Raw genomic sequence first — 17,825 nt, 5'->3', positions numbered from 1 at the left:
ATATATATATGCAACATAGCAAAACAAGTGTGTATGTAGTTTTGAAACTACACCCTCCTGTATTTTTTATTTGTGTAAAGACTGAATAGGCTATATAGTGGGGCATGAAGTAAACTATGTTTTTACTTCCAGATTTCTTTGCTTCCCGTGAATCTTTCCATGGCATCAGAATTCAATTTAATATATGTGAATTAGAGAGGAGGCACAGGTTCCTACTATATTTTTTTAATATATTATTCATCTTTAGTAGAGTGCAGGTAAATACATTTCTTTGCAGCATTGTATTGCAGAGGTGCAGAGCATTTAAAATGGTGTCAGGGAAATCCAGTTTGGAGGGTTGAGACATCTAACTGCAAAAGAGTAATGCTTTTAAGTAGCTGTTTTAGTCTTAAAATCAAGCGTGTTAAAGGGTGTACTTAGAAAATGTACTAAAGGAGAGATTTCAGAAGCATGCCAATATTTGTAAATGCATCTGCACTCCCTTGCACCAAACTCAAAATTGCTTTCAAATGAAAGCTCTTATAATGCATTTTTAAAACATCACTGATACTAAAATTCTGTGTTATTTGTGAAGCAATTACATATTATGAGTGAGTTGACATTTTTAAAATATTTAATTTTGAAAGCTAGTTGAGGCACAAGAAGAGTAAAAAAGAAACGAACTAAAAGGAAGAGGTGGGGAAAAAGAGCAAGGCTAGATGTCAAAACAAACTTACACCTTCAAAGCCAGGACACAAAGTCAAACTGTCAGTCAGCCTGCGGAAAGTCATAGGAAATACCTGGTTTCCTATTTCTATTCTTCTCTCAAAAATCATATTGAGTGGCATTAAAGCAGAAAAGAATGGCTGTTCAAAAAAGTAATGGGGAATATATCTTAATGAAGTCTTCTTCCTTCACTAAAAATGCTGAGTGCATTCACACAGCTGTCGAAGCCCCCACATGCTGTTTGCATGTTTTCTAAGGTTCCATAGGTACCATGTGACAATTTGTTGTGTCTGTTTTGCATTAGATCATCATCACTTTGTGCTCCAGTTATAGGGAATGCTGGGTGTTCCGTAGCTCAGTACACATTTAAGGCTTGATCGTGGTTTTATTTTGGAGGATTTTGTTTATTTGCTGTGTCTTTACTACAGTTATTGAAATGAGATTGCAGAGGTGTAGCTACTAACATTAGGCACACTGCCCTGGTAGTGTGGCAGGGCACCTGGTAGGCACCAATTCTACCCCAGTTCTTCTCTAAAGAAAGTAGTAGCCTGTTCTCTGAAGTGCTTTATGCTTCACAGTAATAAATTTAAACCATTTTTGTCTTGTATATAGTACATATGAAATCAGTCTGAAGTCATGAGTTGGTCAAAATGTTCTTCGCTGGTTATATGATGGAAAGTGTTTGTGACCATTTTAAAAGTGAAAATTATTCTACATATATGATAGTTATTCAGAAACGTTGTCAAACACCCTTCTTGAGCATGGGAACATTAACACTTTCAGAATTTTCACAGATGGCTCACAGCTGCCTTTGAGAGTATATAACAGTGCTGCAATACTAGCATTGTAGCCTTTCTGGATCATTTTTAATGTTGTCACCAAAATTAAATGTGTTGCCCTTAACTTTAACTTCTGATAAATCAGTAATTAGTGGTACATAGCAGACAAACAGAAACTGAAGCACAGAAAGATGTTAGCCACCCCTTAGGTGAAGAGAGATCATGGAACATGCTGTTCTTTGCACTAGAGTCCAGTAATGTGAATTAGTGTTAGACTTTAATTGCACTCAGCTGCATGGGGATTAGAGCTTAGCAAAGGAATTATGTTACTTCATTCTTCCAAACTTCACAAAAAGGGCTGTTTGAAACCCATTACATGTTTATCTTACTGGTTCTGATGGTTATTTTCATGCACCTGTTGATAGTTTAGAAAGTCCTGTTCCACTGAAAAACACATATTGTGTATTGCAAATAAAATTTTCTTCTTTGTTCTTCAAAGCTTAGGAGATACGTAGAGATGTATTAGGCTATAATTCACTAATGAGTGGGAAGTTAATAATTTAACAAATTGTAATCACATTGCATTCCTGCAACATAGGACATCATACAAAATGGTTAGTTTAGATTTCCAGCAATATAGTGGAATTTCCAGGGTTGACTAAGCATGCAGAATGTTAAGTGAAATGGATGTCCCTGTAGCCACCAAAGATGTACCTGTGCAGTCTCTAACACATCCGTGAAGAGAAATTCTAGCACATCAACTACCATGTTATTGTCACTGACACATTGCAACAGCTTTTAATATACATTATTAGGAGGGCAGACAAGATGTTTTTCAAAGAAGTGTCCTTTTTGTGTCTACGTATCTATTTAAATTATTGTTGGATGACTTAAACGTTTCAACTACTGCATCATTAGCTTCTCTTAATGCTTTTTCCTTTCGGTGGAATGCACATCTGTTGAAGTATTTCTCCTCCCCCCACCACCCCTTTACAAAAAGCTGGTTGCACTGGGGTATCAGCTGTGTTGATATAGATCTGGAGGGATTGTTAGCTTCCTTGGCAGGGCTCCAAGTAATTGGAGCCACAGTCTGATCTCTCCTGTTAGGTGTTCTTTGCTTTTCCTGCTGGGGAAAGATGATTATACTGCATACTGCAGGCATTTCAATACACTAACCACCTTCTTTTTCTTCTTCTTTTTTTTTTTTTTTCTTTGTAATAAAGTTTCCTGTAAATTATAAATTTGTCTGTGATTTTTAGAAATGGATTTCTGCTTCTCTATGATTTTCTTTAATTGGGTGTTAGTCGTCTGGACCTTGTAGAGTCCAAAAGAAACTGTAGGAATGTTGATGCACAGGCAATAAATCAAGAGGCAACTGCTTCTAGTCATACTCTTCCCACCAACTGACTGTGCTGAGACATCAATATTTTTTTTAGAAGTGCAGCTTGCAAAGAAATAATCATGTTCATGTTATCATGTACCATTATCATTTAAAAAGTCTAAATACATTGTAATACACAGAAATACCAGTGACTTACAAAAGTGAAAATAAATATTTGTAAGCCAAGAAACTATATCCAAGACAAAACCACTTCCAGAGGCGATCGGTGCTCTGCTGTTCCTGAATAACTGACTGTCTGGAGCAAGTAGTGGGTAGATCTTGAGAGTCTAGTTGATAAGAAGTGAAAAATTTACCTCTGGCTTGGAAGGTGAGATGAGCAGAGGTGTTCAAAGTCATCAGATACTGAATACTGACCCAAAGAAAATAAAGCGAGACATGTTGCATTGCTCGCTAGTGCTCAGAATATCGGAAAATTAATGGTACCTCCATGTTCTCCCTCTGCAGACCCTCTAAGCTATTAAGCATTTGTGGTGATTTTTCTGTCTTTCTTTCATCGCTCTTTGAACTGCTGTATCTCTCAGAATACTTTAAAAATATATTAATGGAAATTGATGAGAATATGAAGGTTATTATTATGTCAGCTGTGAAGCAGCAAGAAAATTATAGAAGAATCTAGAAGAAGTCGCCATCATTACATACTGAAAAAAAAAACGGTTGGCTTATGTCATGGGGGCAAAAATCTCATTTAGTCAAAGTTCCTTTTAGAAGTCTTTAGCAAGACATCTCTTAATGTGAATCTGAATAAAGTCAGATAGTTCATTTTTTTTCCCATTTGCTACAGTACTGAATTAATTATGTGGTGGTTTCTTATTCCAGATTTGGACACCGTGAAAACAGCTAATCAGAGCTACAAAGACAAGATTAATTGGTGTTAATTTCCAAACATTAGTGTTGGAATTTACTTGCCTTAGTATGTCTAGACTTCAAATGATAGGAAATAAGTGTAGTGATGGAAAAAAATGAAAACAGATCATTCAGGATAAATGGGGGCAAAATTGGTAAAGTAGTGATTTCTGTGATATATATATATACATTTTAATATTCAGAGAAGTGCTGAAATGGTTTTGTGTCTTATTTGTGTTCCTTCAAAATAACCAACTTTTGATCTACTGACATAGGAGAGCAGATGCCAGGTCTTTTAAAGCTGCTATCATCTCGCCCAGTAAGGGGTGATAGCTCCAGAGGTTTTTTCACTTCTGCCTACCACAGTACATCTGAATTCATTGCAGTCCTTTGGCTTTTAACGTATGGATGCTGGTAAGGATCAATCTGTGATTCTGCCCTAAAAGCAGTTGAAAGGGGGAGAAGAAAAAAACAGTTGAATGTCAGATCTTCAACCTTCTCTCATGCTGGTGGCGTTTCTTCGGAATAGGACAAAATGGGGAGGAAGAAGTCTGAACTCAAGCCTGATACTACTTACATGCTTAGAAATAACAGGTTTATGAAGTCTCATAGCCACTCCTGCATCTGCAGACGGCTTTCTAACCCATTGAATTCAGTAGGTGATGGAAATAAAGGAGAAAGTAAAGCAAGTACTCAAAGAAGCAACATGAAACGCATGTGGAAGGGGCAGGAAAATGCAGAAAAGAATGTGGTAACTGCTGTAGAAGAAAAAATTAATCTCTGCATGTACATTAGTGAGGAAGATGCCAAATACTGCTTGCAGCTTGATGAGGATGACCTTCAGGAGTATCTCTGCAATTTGTAGAAATACTGAAATCGGAAATGATCCAATAGATAAAACTATCCCTGCAGGAATACTCTTTCTAAATTTCCAACATCATTTACAAGGAGGGGAAAAAATATAGCAACTAATACAACTTTAAAGTGTATTTATAGAAATTAAAAGTTTCCTCTAAAACCTCTGTTGCTTTCTTAATTAGATACTGAAGAAACAGATTTAGGGTCCTGCCGATGGCAAATAATGCACAGCTCATAAAAAGGACTGTCTCAGTAGCAGCTGCCGTATGAATATGAAGTTCGGAGATGAATAAAAATGGGTTTTACACAGGAATCCGCAGTAATCTGTAGAAAGACCTTCTGTTTAGTAATAGGATGGTGGTGTGATTTCTTCAGAGGAAACCTGAAATTTGGATACCAATATGGATTTGACTGAAAACAAATCCAAGTCTTTAAGCAGTCTACTGCACGGTCCTCTTGTAATATCCCAAATATGACAGGATGCAATTTGCTCTCTAAGAAAGAAGTTCACTAAAATCTAACTCTGAGTTCGTTTTTTTGTTGGTTTTTTGTTTGTTTGTTGGGTGGGTTTTTTTTGTCTATACGTGCCGGAGGGCACTAAGGAGGTTAGTAATTAGCGTAACATGCACAGACAGTGCAAAGAAGTAAAATAAAAGAGGTTGCAATTAAAGTATGCTTTATGTTTGGGAGGAAGCATCCATACAGACATTTGCTTTCACACCTCCCTTGTATTTGCCTTAACATCCTGTTTGAAGGCAGCCATTCACCTGAACCTTTGCTGTCAGAGATTCTTGTCATTTTTACACGAAGCAAATTGAAACCTAATCAAGTAAAATCTCTGAAATCTGGAAATTATATTTGTTTTCAGAATAATGCATCACCCCATTTTTACAGGTTTTCACATGTTTGATTTATCTTGGATAATCAATTCTAATAGGCTAGATGCTGAAAGACCAAAGTGGCAAACGTTTTAAGTAGCATCTTAGCTAGCTTTAATTTAATACATGCATGGCACAGCTACCTTGTTACTTGACTGACAACTCAGTTGCTGGTTTATGTTTTCTCCTTACAGAAAATATTTGATGGGGTTTTGTGCTGGGTTGGTTTTTTGTCATGGGTTTTTTTTTCTTTTTAATTTACAAACCCTTTGTTTAGTTTTTATATCTTATGAACCAATGCTTTGGCATTATAAATACATGCTGAGTATTTTGTGTTCTATTTGATAAAGCTTTTTACTGGCTGAGGGAAGCATATGTTGCAGGAGGAAAGTGGTCTTTTGAATTGTAGAAATACAACTGGATACTGAGCTCAGCGGGGAGTGAAAACCCCACTCCTAATAGCTGGGCATGGACTAGCACTTGCCTTTGCAGTCTCTGAAGGCTGTCCTTGCATATGCACCGTGTCTGATGGGGACTGGGATCCCTTGTAACCCCCCTGCTGTGGTTGTGTCTCTCTGTTAGGCTCAGAGTCTTCCAGCAGTGCTGGCTCCTCAGGATCACTGTCACGACTACATCAGCCTCTCCAAAGTGCATCTCTTGTGCCCGGGGTGACGGCCAGCTCTTCAGGCAACGTGTCCTACCCTGAGAACGGGATGAATGGCCAGGTGGCTCCCAGCAACACCAGCTATATCATTCTTCCACTTGAAGCTGCAGGGATACCGCCTGGCAGTATCCTTCTCAACCCGCACACAGGTCAGTACGATGCTCTCCTGCCTGGTACTGCCCTTGGTTGTTTCTGATGTCATCTAGAGAACTGGCAAATTTGTTGTTTCTAGAATTATTTTCCTTGAGGCACTTTATGAGGAAGTAAGTAGCAAATATACATAGACATGACATATGGCAGGTTGTTTTTTCAAATCTGCAGGCAAATCTGGATTGTGGCATAGCCGGTGGGAAGTGATACAAAACACACTTGTGTGGTCAGGATATTCATCTCGTAAAAACCCTGGCGCTCCTTGGCTGTGAATCCTCCAAGATCCCATTAGCTTCAGTAAGGACAGATACTCTTCCATATTGAGCATGCTGAGATACAGTGCAACCAAAATACAATATCAAAGTCTTAGAGATTGTGCTTAACAGCAGAATTTCAAAAGGCTTGAGGGCTGCATTTGAATTAGCACTTCAGAGTTGATTTTGTTATGTGAGCTGTATGATTAGCAATTGTATTTAAATCAGAAGCTTTGTGATAAGAGAAAGTTGTAATTTCTTCAATTCCTGGTAGTTAGCAGTGCTGCAGCACACAAAGGAGGCACTTGCTGTCACCCAAGCACTGTGGGGGCTTTAGACCACTCAGCTTGAGCTTGAGTGCTTGCTGAAAGGTTAAGGCAATTTGTTACCTCCTTGGTCCAGATCATGTTATGCTATTACTCCCCACAGTATTGTACTGACAGTATTCAAAAGGTTTAGGGAGGTTGAGGCTTCGATGCTTCTTCAGTGATTCGGTGACCATGACTAGCTGTGCTGTCAACCTTAGCTGAGTTATGCTGGGTTTAAAACAACAAAGCCTTCAGTGAAATGTATTTACCATTATGCTGGAAACTGAGAGTTGAACTCCAAAATATTTTCCCGAAGTTCTTAATAGAGCATTCAGGAGCTTTTTGTTTGGGGATTTTTTTTTTTATATATATAGTCAGCATTCTGTATATATTACACCCCTGTGTTCCAGTATTTTGATGAAAATGTGCAAAGCTTATTTGTGAGTCCACAGCTAAAAATAGTAATTTTTTTGGTCAGAATTCAGTCAAGAAAAACTGAAAGTTGCAGTATTTAAGAAAAACACAGCATTGACAAACTATTAAACCAAGCATTCCATGAGTATTTAGAGATAGTAGTAGCTGGAGCTAATCTATATAAATCAACATATATAAAATCAGGAAGGAGTTCTTGTTTGTTTAGATTCAGTGTGATAAGTTCTTTCCGGAAAGATGACTTAGTAACTTGCACAAACTTGTACTTTTCTCAATCTTTTACTGTTGAGGTACACTTTCTTCAAGCTATTACATTATTGACATGAGAGCCTAATGCTGCCATCATGAATGGGGATTTTGGACATTTCTTAAAAACTCACTTCGGGCAGAGGATAGAATGATAGGTGGGCATAAGAGAAAACCCATCATTATTAATTTACTCATTTCTGTTGTTCTGGTAGTTGATAGTTCTGTCTGTAGCACTGGCATTTCTTAGTCAATACAGAAGAAAGCATTTTGTGTACTATGTGGTCCACTTCTGTACAAAACTCAGCAGGCCTAGACAGAAGTCATCCATAATTCAGGTGACAGGACTGAGAGAAACAAACAAAAGGAATTGCTGCTGCTTTGAGCCCAACAGCAGCTGAGAGGTTGTCCTTGTTACTGGCCACGGCAAGGAGGCTGGAGCTCGCTACACTTGCAAGCCAGAAGAGCTGTATAAGAGGAACATCTCCTTTTGTTTCGTCAATTTAGCAATTTGCAGCAGCTAGCTTGCATTTTTCCCTGGTACCTAGTCTTTTTCTGCTGTAGGTATAATGTCTTTCAATACTGTCACTAGACCAGAGCACCTTGTGTCCCCTCCTAGCATGCCTCATTGTCTGCAGAGGCATCACTGAGAGCTCCATGTGTTTTATTATGTCGGACATTCAGGGAGCAAGTGTTTTTATGTATGTATAATTTTGTGTTTCTTTCAAACCCTGTGTTTTGTTTCTGTGGCTCCCGTGTAAATACATACCTAATAAAGAAAATGGAGGAAGCAGATTCTTTTGAAGACTGAGATTCTTGTCTCAGATGTATAGCTTCACGCTGCTACCTGTGCTGGAAGTCAGGCTATGCTGCAGTGTCTACTGTGTTTTTAACATGCAACAAAATACATGCTGCAAGTTTGCCACTCCTTGGGCTCAGAATCTTTGCATCTTATTAGGGTAATATTACAAAAGAAGCTCCATAGGGAGGAGACTTAGATTGCTGGATGCTGTGATCGACTATCAAAGTGATGGATGCTGTCAGAAACATAGATGAAGAGAAGTCAGATTAAAGAAAAGGAAAAAGGGAGCTTTGTTTCCTGTAATGAATAGATTTTCTTTTCCTGTGTAACACCATTCTTTAGCTCCTTCTTCTCTTGCAGAGTGGCTATTTCCAGTCTTTTTCTCTCTTTTGATCATAACACCGTGTCCTTTAAAGATCTTTGCTTCCTTTCACACTACATAGTCACTAACAGGGCAAGCCTCTAATAGCATCCATAGATACTGTCAGTATCTCCCTGCTCTGATTATACCTGTTGGCTCCTTCTCAGGTGTTGGCAATCCACACTTTTCCATATCTTCAATTTCCTTTGTTTCCTCTCCTCTGCTTTACCCTTCTACTTCCCCAGACAGAGAAGCTTCTTGCTTGCTTTGGGAAAAGACTGTTGATGTGGCTATGCTGTTTTACTCTCTATTTCAGCTGCTTCACCAGTCTGTTTTACCCTTTAAAGAATTCCTCTTGACACATTCTCTGACTTAACCCCTTTGACAATTTAAGAGCATTTACGTTTCATTCTTACTCCTTTAAGTGACATTGCAATCTTTGCCCTTCTATCAGGGCCACAGTTCGTAACTTACAAATGTCTTCCCTGTTGCCATCTGATCTCTCCTTTTCATTTGTTATTTCAAGATTTCTTCATGAAAGGTTTTTTTTTTTTCATCTTTAAAAGCATTACTACACCTTTTCTCTTTCAGTTCTGTCATACTTTGCCGAGCCACAGGAAATGTTCTTCACAGCTTCGCTTGAGTGTCTGGTGTAGGATTCATGAGCCTGTTATCTTGCTCACCCAGTCTGACCTCCCCAGTCTCCTGAAGTACTTCTGGAGCCTGGGACTCCCAAATCTAGGGAGTCCGTGCCATTGTCACCCCATGTGTTCACAGCAAGAAGCAGGAAATTGACTAGAGGACAGTACTTCCCCGTGCTTCTTTTCCATTCACTCTAACTGTGACCTTTCTCACTGTGGGTGTGACGTGCCCAGTAGAGTATGGTGACTTCATCCAGAAAGTCTTGGTGCTTTAGAGAGAGAAGGCAAGGTCTCTGTAGCCAGCGCTCCTCATACATTTCTGATCATGACTAATAAGAGGGAACTGAAAGTCTGAGTAAATAGAAATGGTAGAGGTGCTTGTGAACAAATCAGAAGTTCATTATTTCACTGTTGCTCCCAGTCACTGCATCTCCCTTTTTGTCTCAGATATTCATACTTTAGTTATCTACTTCAAATGTTATACTTCATTACTAAGATTCCTTTTTTCTCATAGAAAAAATCTGTAATTCCTTTAATTTATGAATTTATGATGGAAGTGAAAAGGTCACTGAGGTCATGGAAAACATTTTTGCTACAGATAAATAACATTTCTTTTTTGTTTATGAGTCATTGACTTGGGTAATTTTATTTAAAAAAAAAAAACCAAAAAAACAACAAAACACATTACTTTTACAAAGTTTCTTTCCCCAGCTAAAATATCTGAAGTAAAAAGAGTCCAGCAGCTTAGAAGAACTTTGGACAGAATTTGTCCTCTATATAACAGATTTTCAAAAACATCTTAAATGTTGCTTCCTTGATAAATTCCAGTGCTGTCTCATCTGATTACATAGGCCACAACACTCAGAAGTACAGCAATATGATATTAGAATGTGTAAATAAATTAGTAACGAGGATGGGTTTTTTTCTTCTTTTTTTTTTTTTTTCTTTTCATATAAACTACAGTATGTCATGCATAGTTGTGTACATTTGACTGCTATTGTGTGGCAATAAAATGTATGTGAATATTCTCTACCTCCAGTATTTGCTCCAGAGTTCAATTTTAGTATCAACTGATTGATCATTGAAAGTCTTCAGGTAACCATAGCATCTGAATCATCTTATAGTCGTAGTAACCTTCCACCCATTCCTTGGAAAGTAATACAGCCGAAACAGATACTTGCTGTCTGCCTTGCCTATGAAAAAAAAAATAAAAGGTGATACTGTAATGAGGCATTGAGAGTAATGAGCTCTTTACTGCTGTAGCAGGTCAGCTGAAGACCAGACGGGTAAAGCAAGGTTGTATGATTTCATACAGGAAACAGTATATTTGTAAAAGTTTTCAGCAAAGGCAGGATGTTTTGTTTCAGGTCAACCGTTTGTAAATCCTGATGGGACACCGGCAATATACAATCCTCCCAGTGGCCAGCAGACAATGAGGAGCCAGATGGTGGGACAGTCTCAGCAGCAGCCTTCATCCCAGCAGCCTCAGCAGGTTCAGCAGCCACAGCAGCAAATGACAAGTCACCTTGTCACACAGGTAGGTGTGGTAGTCATTGGAAAAAGAGGAGAAACTCTCAGGGATACAAAGGATGACCTAAAGGGTAGGAGGGATGGATGCAGCTAGACAAAATATCAGGATTTTACTTTCTTTTGAAACAAATGGGACTTATGATCTGTGTTTTTAATGTGGGGGAAACAGATGGAGAGGCAAGATTACTTTTTCAATTCCATCTAAAGGATGCTTTCATTTTGAAAAGGACTGTTAAGCAAGTTGGTGTATACATAAATTTATTTTGCAGAAATTGCCCATAATGCCCAGAAATTGCTGAAGCATTCATTCTCAAACCAGTGCAGTCTATAATTCTCTCCAAAGAGGCAGGAACCTTTCCCTGTCTCTTTTGACAGCCGTGGGGTTGAGTCAAAGAATCAAGTAGTACACAGGGCTTTAAAAAATTGTCTGTATCTGGTTATGTCAGGCCTGATCTATGGGTGGGCAGCTCTCTGAGCACCCCTGACCCAGATTGTGGGTCTTCTGCCTGCACCCTGTATTCTGGCCATGACCCTTCTCTGAAGTAGAAGCTCTGGAGCTACAGCAGGAGAGGGGAAGAGCAGCGTGGTTTGGGCACACTGCCACAGTATGTCAGCTCTCTGGCCCCTGGCCAGCCATGGCATGTGGCCAGATGTGACTGAGCATGGGCAGCAGGGTTTGGGTCTGGTTCAGACTTAATTTTGTGGATTGTGTGTCTGCTGTCCCAGAGCAGAGCAGGCGGGAACTACTCAAGCAAGAATCCTACATCCTGCTTACTCACAGAGCAGCCAAGATCTACTGTGGTTCTTGTGTGGCTTTATAATTTGGCACAGTTTCATCCCAAGTTACCCAGAAAAACAATGTTTAAATTCAGTGCAGTTGCTTTGATTTTACTGGGTTTGGACTTAATATGGTTCTTATTTCTTGATTTGGTCCTAGCAGTTTTAGAAGATGGAGGTAGTACCAAACCTGTGTAAGACTCAAGTTAAATGAGAGGTTAAAATGAAAGGAATAGTAAAGCTATTCCATGGTAACAGTGTTCTAGAAAATTGTTCTTTCACTTAGATGTCTGCTCCAAGCTGACGGGCCTGTCTGTTGATAATTCTCAGCCTGTTCTTTGTCAATTTTTTTTTAGCTATTGTGTTCTGCCAAAGCAGCTTTATAGCATTATTCCTTTGCCTATGACACACTCAGAGTTAAATCAGTAATTATCAGAAAAATTCAAATCTACACTTATACTGTGCTGCTCTTCGATTTTATCTCTGTAAATTAAATGTAGAATCATAATTTGTGTTTGCTTTACTTCAGTAATAAGAAGGTATAGCTGTGGCTTCCTTTAATCTAACAGCCATCAAATATCTTAAAATAGGCAGAAAAATCTTTAATACAGAATTTCTTGATATAAGGCTAAAATGAAGACGAAAACTGCAGTACCTGACCTCTTGTTCTTGGGCTGGCAATGAGTCACCTGCATTTTCAGAGCTGTGGTTGAGACCTTTGTTCTCAGTGACAGAATTAGTGATGGCTATTGTTATTGTTTCTTTCAAAGTAGGTTGTATTTATTGTTTTTCATTGTGTTTATTTTGCAGCCTGTTCAGGCAATGCAGCCATCTTCTCAGTCAGTCCAATATCCAGCAGTTTCTTATCCTCCCCAGCATCTCCTGCCAGTCTCTCCAACGCAGCAGTTTTCTGTGGTACTAAAGATGTTTTTCTTTCTTTCTTTCTTTCCTTGAAGTTGAAGCTGGATGTGTGAGCATGAGGATGCCTGAGAGCCTCTGTAAAGCACTGCAAGGGGTGTCCCACAGGAGAGCCTCATCTAAATTCCTGTTTGCCTTAACGCTTTTGGTACTGACAAGCATTCTGTAAGAGCATTGCTGCTGATTATGGTTATCTAACCAGGAGGATGTTAGGAGCAGGGCTCTCCAGCTGGTTAGCAGAGCCTCCAGAAAAATGTTCTGTTGTGCTTGAGCCTGATAGGAGCTTGTGCCTCCCCACTTTATATCGAGGGAACTTAAATTTCTAAGTTGAGCATTTGAGGTTTGGGTTATCCCTCTTTTATGTCCATAAAGACTGGAGAAGAGACCTCTAGAAATTGTTATTTTTTTATTTAATATTATTTTATCAGTATACTAAATCCACTGCCTGGATTTATTCCCTGACGATACCAGAGCACTTGGAAAATAGAGTGGTGGTGAACCAGCTGCAGAAGGTGTGGTACGCTATGCATCATGACAAAGCACCAATGGACATATAATAAAAATAAGTAGAGTGCTCTTCTGGAGTCTTAATCTGGCTTGGTGCTTACAGGGCTAAAATTATACTGTTGTAAAATGAAGTTGACATTTTAAGAGGGACTACAAGATTGTTTTTTCTGTTGTCTGGTAATTTTATTTATGACTGTGTTTTTTCCCAAGGTAGAGTTGTCACATAGTTATAGTAAGAGATAGAAACAAAGCTGAACAGATCCTTGCAGCTAAAATGATGTTATTAATGCCTGGTAGATGAGCGGTACCATTTAAAGGACAATAAAAAATGTTCCATGCTGAACATACGAAGTTGCATATCTCAGTGCTAATTCTCTTGAAAAGTGTCTTGCAGGCATCTCGGGTTGTTCTAGTGATAGTCATAGGAAGGCTGATATTTTTAGTGGCTAATTTAATAGTGAAACTTCACCTGAATTAATGTCTTCAATGTCTATTAATTATGCACACGATATATAAATTATAGGGGCTTGAAGCTCTAGGTCTCTGCTGTGCGAATCCAGAGACATTCCAGACTCAGTGAAGTTTCTCATAGGATCTGTTTGCAGTCATTCGCCGTCCAGGTAATGAATATCCTAGCTTTTTACAGAAACAACTTCAGACAGACAACTTATTTGCCTGGATATGCATGTAGGATGATGGTAAAGTTAATAGCATTACTTTCTTATGCAACCTGAAGATCTTCCAGGAGTACTCTAAAATGTTGGCCCATGGTATCCACTCTCAGAGTCTGGGGGTGAGCCTGCCATCTTTGGCATTGCTTTCCACAAATAAACGTGGGTTTTTTTCTTTCTCTTTTGAAGTTTCCGGCCAATAAATACCTTGTGGGATGGTTTTGGAGAATGAACACCGCAGGAATGAGAACAAAATCGAAGAGGCTCCTTTTAAAAAACAGCATGGATGTTCTAAGTGAAAAGCATTTTTATAGTGCTTATTCCCTATCCATGAGGGGGCATAAGGAAGGGACTGTAATCTGCATATTAGCACACAATGGAGTTTTATGCTGGATTTATTGCTGTATAAAGTATGTTTTAATGTTGAGTATTAAAAGTCTTACGGTGTGGGCACAAATGAATATGCAGAGAGCCACATTTGTAAATCTTTGACCTTCACAGAATAAACTTGAGAGTGTTGATTAGCATGGATCTTTTTGCAAGACTGAACAGATACTGTCTAGAATCTGTGTATCATTACCAGCATGTAATGAGACTCAGGTCCATTGACTTTATTTGGTACATGCATTCTATCACAGATTTTATTCCCCCTGCCCCCCTTCAGTCAAATAAAATACTTGTTTCTTCCCAACACTGAATAAAAACCCCACTTGAAATAGCCACTGTAGGCTTAGAGGTTTTTACCATCTTTATGTTTACAACCTTGGATTTTCAAAACAGTCCAAAAAGGAAAAGGTCCACGCCTGAATCCTACTGAATTCCTCTTGGGATCATTTTGAAACACAGGTGAAATTACCCGCATGTGTTTGGCTGAGGGATCTTGTGTATGGGGGAAGAGGTATTTGTAATGTTATTTTCATGCCCTTTATATTTAAAATGTCTTCTTTTGGACACTATAAAGTTCACTTGTCATTTTGGAATAAAAGGGGAGGGCAGGGTAAAAGCCAAAATAATTGGCTTTTGTGCCAAGCAATGCCGTTCACCTTGCAGGCTGGACATCTTTGTCAAAGCATTTATAGTGATTTTCATTTTAATTGCCTCAATTTTTGTAGCTAGCCATGCAAAGTGTGGCACGTATTTGAGCTGAGTGATTCCTTTCCCCCTCCTGCTCTGTTTGAACCTATTTTGGTTTGCTAATTTGCGTGTCTACTGCAGACATCATGTCTACATCATTTTCTACTGCCTTTTGCCCTGCAGCGAGATGACATGACAACACAGTTTAACCAGATGAGCTTAAGTCGTCAATCGTCAGGAGACAACCCCGAATCACCTTCTGGTCCTGTCTACCCATCGCCTATCTTGCAGCAGCCTGCCCAGCAGACAGGTTACATTATGGCTTCCCCAAGTCAGCAGCTTCCCCCAGGAGGCTTTACAGGTTCAGGTCCACCAGTATCCCAGCAAGTGCTGCAGCCGCCGCCGCCGCCCCAGGGCTTTGTGCAACAACCACCACCACCACCTGCTCAGGTAGGCAAAACCTTTGCTAACAGTTTGGCATGGCACTCATTAGAACATCATAAAAAGAACAGAAAAAAATTATCCAGACTCTGGATTTTTAATTTTTTTTTTTCCCCTGGTAAAAAGCTTAGCAGATTTTTAGGCAGCAGGAAACCTGCAAAGCTCCTATTGTTTCCTGGGTTACAGTAAGTCCTTCCTTATCTTCAAACCATTTTCTGAACATATGTTCGTACTCCAGGACACATCTGCACATGAATATGAAGGAGGAGGGTGAGTAAATATCCATAGTCCCTTTTCCCTGCATATATACCAAAAGAGCAACATGCACATCAGCCCAGGTAGTCATTAATCATATTTAATTGACTTGAACATGTGAGATGTCACAGATCAGTAATTTTAACTGTCTTCCTGAAGACTGATTATGTTTTACTGTTCACTACCAAACATCTCTACTTGTCTCCTGGGTACCTTTACAGAATATTGAAAGTGATTACTGTCAAGAAGTAAAATGCACAGATGACTTTCTGGCCTATTTTCAAGGCATACACTTAAAAACCCCAAATTTCTTTATCCAGTTATAGATAAATTCATTTAAATTCTACTTTAAAATGGTTTTAATAGTATTTTTCCTGTTTTCATTTTATCCTTTGGAAGAAAATTAGAAAAAATAAAGTGAAAAAGATTCACAACTTCTTTTAATGTAGTAGTGTAAACCCTACTGTTTGTTTTGTTTGCATTTCTTACTGCAAATCTCCAGTTGTGTTTGTTAATGGGATTCTGTATTGCCACAGTAATTAAGAATTTATACTGTTATAATGTTTTAAGTGGGCTAGAGATCTAGTTAATTACATCACTAATTAACAATAAAATAAATGTGAAGAGTACTGGATGCTGACATCCCATAGAGGACTGTGACATCCATAGTTTCTGTAGTTAGAAACTTTGCAGCCAATTTTTCTGAGAGAACGCTTACAAAAAATAATTCTAAAGAGCAAAAGTTCAATATAATGTGATTTTTTTTAAATTTGAAAATATTGCTAGAAAAAGATCTTGCTGTTTGCCAAAGGTAGTGTTTTTCTAAAATTTTGAGAGGAAAAAATGACCTGAAGAGCAGAATCCCCTGATGAATCCATCTCCTCATCTAGACTGTGTCTCTTATGTAAGTAGAGGCTGTCCAGGCTTTTCTCCTCATGTACAACCCCCTGGTGCCGTCAGTGTTTTCAAGCATCGTTTAGTCAAGCCTCACGCCACTTCTAGTGAACCAGATAAATGTGAGCACCTCCATTTTACAAGCTGTCACCGCAGCAGGCAAAGCGATGCGTTCCCCAGCCCTGCTGGCTGGGGTTTGCTGTGGGAGCTGAGGGGGCTGCAGCATCACGCTGCCTGCTGTGCCAAGGGGAACCTGCATCAACTCCTCTCCTCCTTAGGTGAGACCAGGTTTGCAGCTCACCCTGGGTTCTCTGCTAGATCCTACCTCGGCTGACTTTGCAGAGGCTGCTTCTGTGGATTTGCCTGCAGCTTCTGCCTGCCTGTGGCTGAGCCTTCATCACCTAGAGCGGGAGCATTGGATTTCACCCTTGGGTGTGCAGCAGGATGCAGGGTTTTCACTTAGTCTGATGCAGTGTTACTTTGTGAAGCTGTTTTCCCTCATTAGTACTTGCTCCGGTGCTACTAGAGAGGCAGGTAACTTCAGAGGACAAGTGATGAAGAGAGGCCTTTTCATATATAGGAGGACCAGTACCATACTGGTATGTTTAACAGCCACTGTGTCTCTGTCCACACCCCAAATACGGCAGATGAGGGCACTTTCCTCCTACAGTGTAAAAAAGTGGAAAGTTACCAAAGACAGAAAAATATCTTTTGGATTTGCAGTAACTTCAATTATTTCACTGGGGAATGTTTTGTCCTCAGGGGGTGAAGCAAGGTGAAAAATTCAGTGCTGTCAGCTTTCTCTGCATTCATTGCACTGCGTGCACCATTCATCTCCAGCTTGTGTCTATTCCAAAAAATCCTTGTCCGACACCTGTGTGGAAGAGGGTGCGGGGGGCTTAGTCCCTGCTGCCTGTGTCCCTATACTGTGAGAGCGCAGTGGCCTTGGTCTGCTAGGAGGGAGAGGGGGCAGCAGCTCTCTGCATCCACCTGCACAGGTGGGAACTGCTGATTGACGTTTCAAGTCTTAATTCATTCTCTTCAGCCCTAGAATTTGGCACAGTGCTTTGGATGCTGCTTGTAGTACATTTACAGCAAATAGGGGATCTGTCTTATAAAAAGATGAGCAAAGCCTTGGGAAACAATAGGGTTTTTTGCCTAGCAGCTCAGCTTTCTGTGCAGGGCAGCTAGACTCTACTCCCTGTTCTGCCCATGAGCAAAACTTCACTGTGGCAGTGGCTATTGGCAAACTCAGTCACCTGTTACACTTTTGGGCTTAGATGCAGTAGTAAGGTTGCTCTTTGATGCCAAAGCAGGTGGTCTAAGGCAGGCTTTAAAAAAAAAATAAAGGAAAAAAAAAAGGGTGTGATGAATATGATAATGCACGCAAAACATGATACAATGCATTAATCAATGCAATGCAATCAATGTAAAA

General features: G+C 39.5%; 1 protein-coding gene across 13 annotated transcripts in view; it reads left to right on the top strand.

Annotated features, from left to right (window-relative positions):
* ARPP21 (cAMP regulated phosphoprotein 21) overlaps positions 1 to 17,825 on the top strand; it is a 143,909-nt gene that overhangs the window by 81,379 nt on the left and 44,705 nt on the right. For all 13 annotated transcript variants that reach the window (XM_037386792.1, XM_037386802.1, XM_037386791.1 and 10 more), the window contains 4 exons: positions 6,048 to 6,278; positions 10,691 to 10,860; positions 12,441 to 12,545; positions 14,984 to 15,250. In XM_037386792.1, coding sequence (XP_037242689.1) covers positions 6,048 to 6,278; positions 10,691 to 10,860; positions 12,441 to 12,545; positions 14,984 to 15,250 — 773 coding nt within the window. The remainder of the gene's footprint in view (positions 1 to 6,047; positions 6,279 to 10,690; positions 10,861 to 12,440; positions 12,546 to 14,983; positions 15,251 to 17,825) is intronic.

The sequence above is a fragment of the Falco rusticolus genome, chromosome 4 (genome assembly GCF_015220075.1).
Source record: "Falco rusticolus isolate bFalRus1 chromosome 4, bFalRus1.pri, whole genome shotgun sequence".
Taxonomy (NCBI): Eukaryota; Metazoa; Chordata; class Aves; order Falconiformes; family Falconidae; genus Falco; species Falco rusticolus.
Note: the sequence above shows the minus strand (reverse complement) of the source record. Positions and strands in the feature narration are given on the sequence as shown.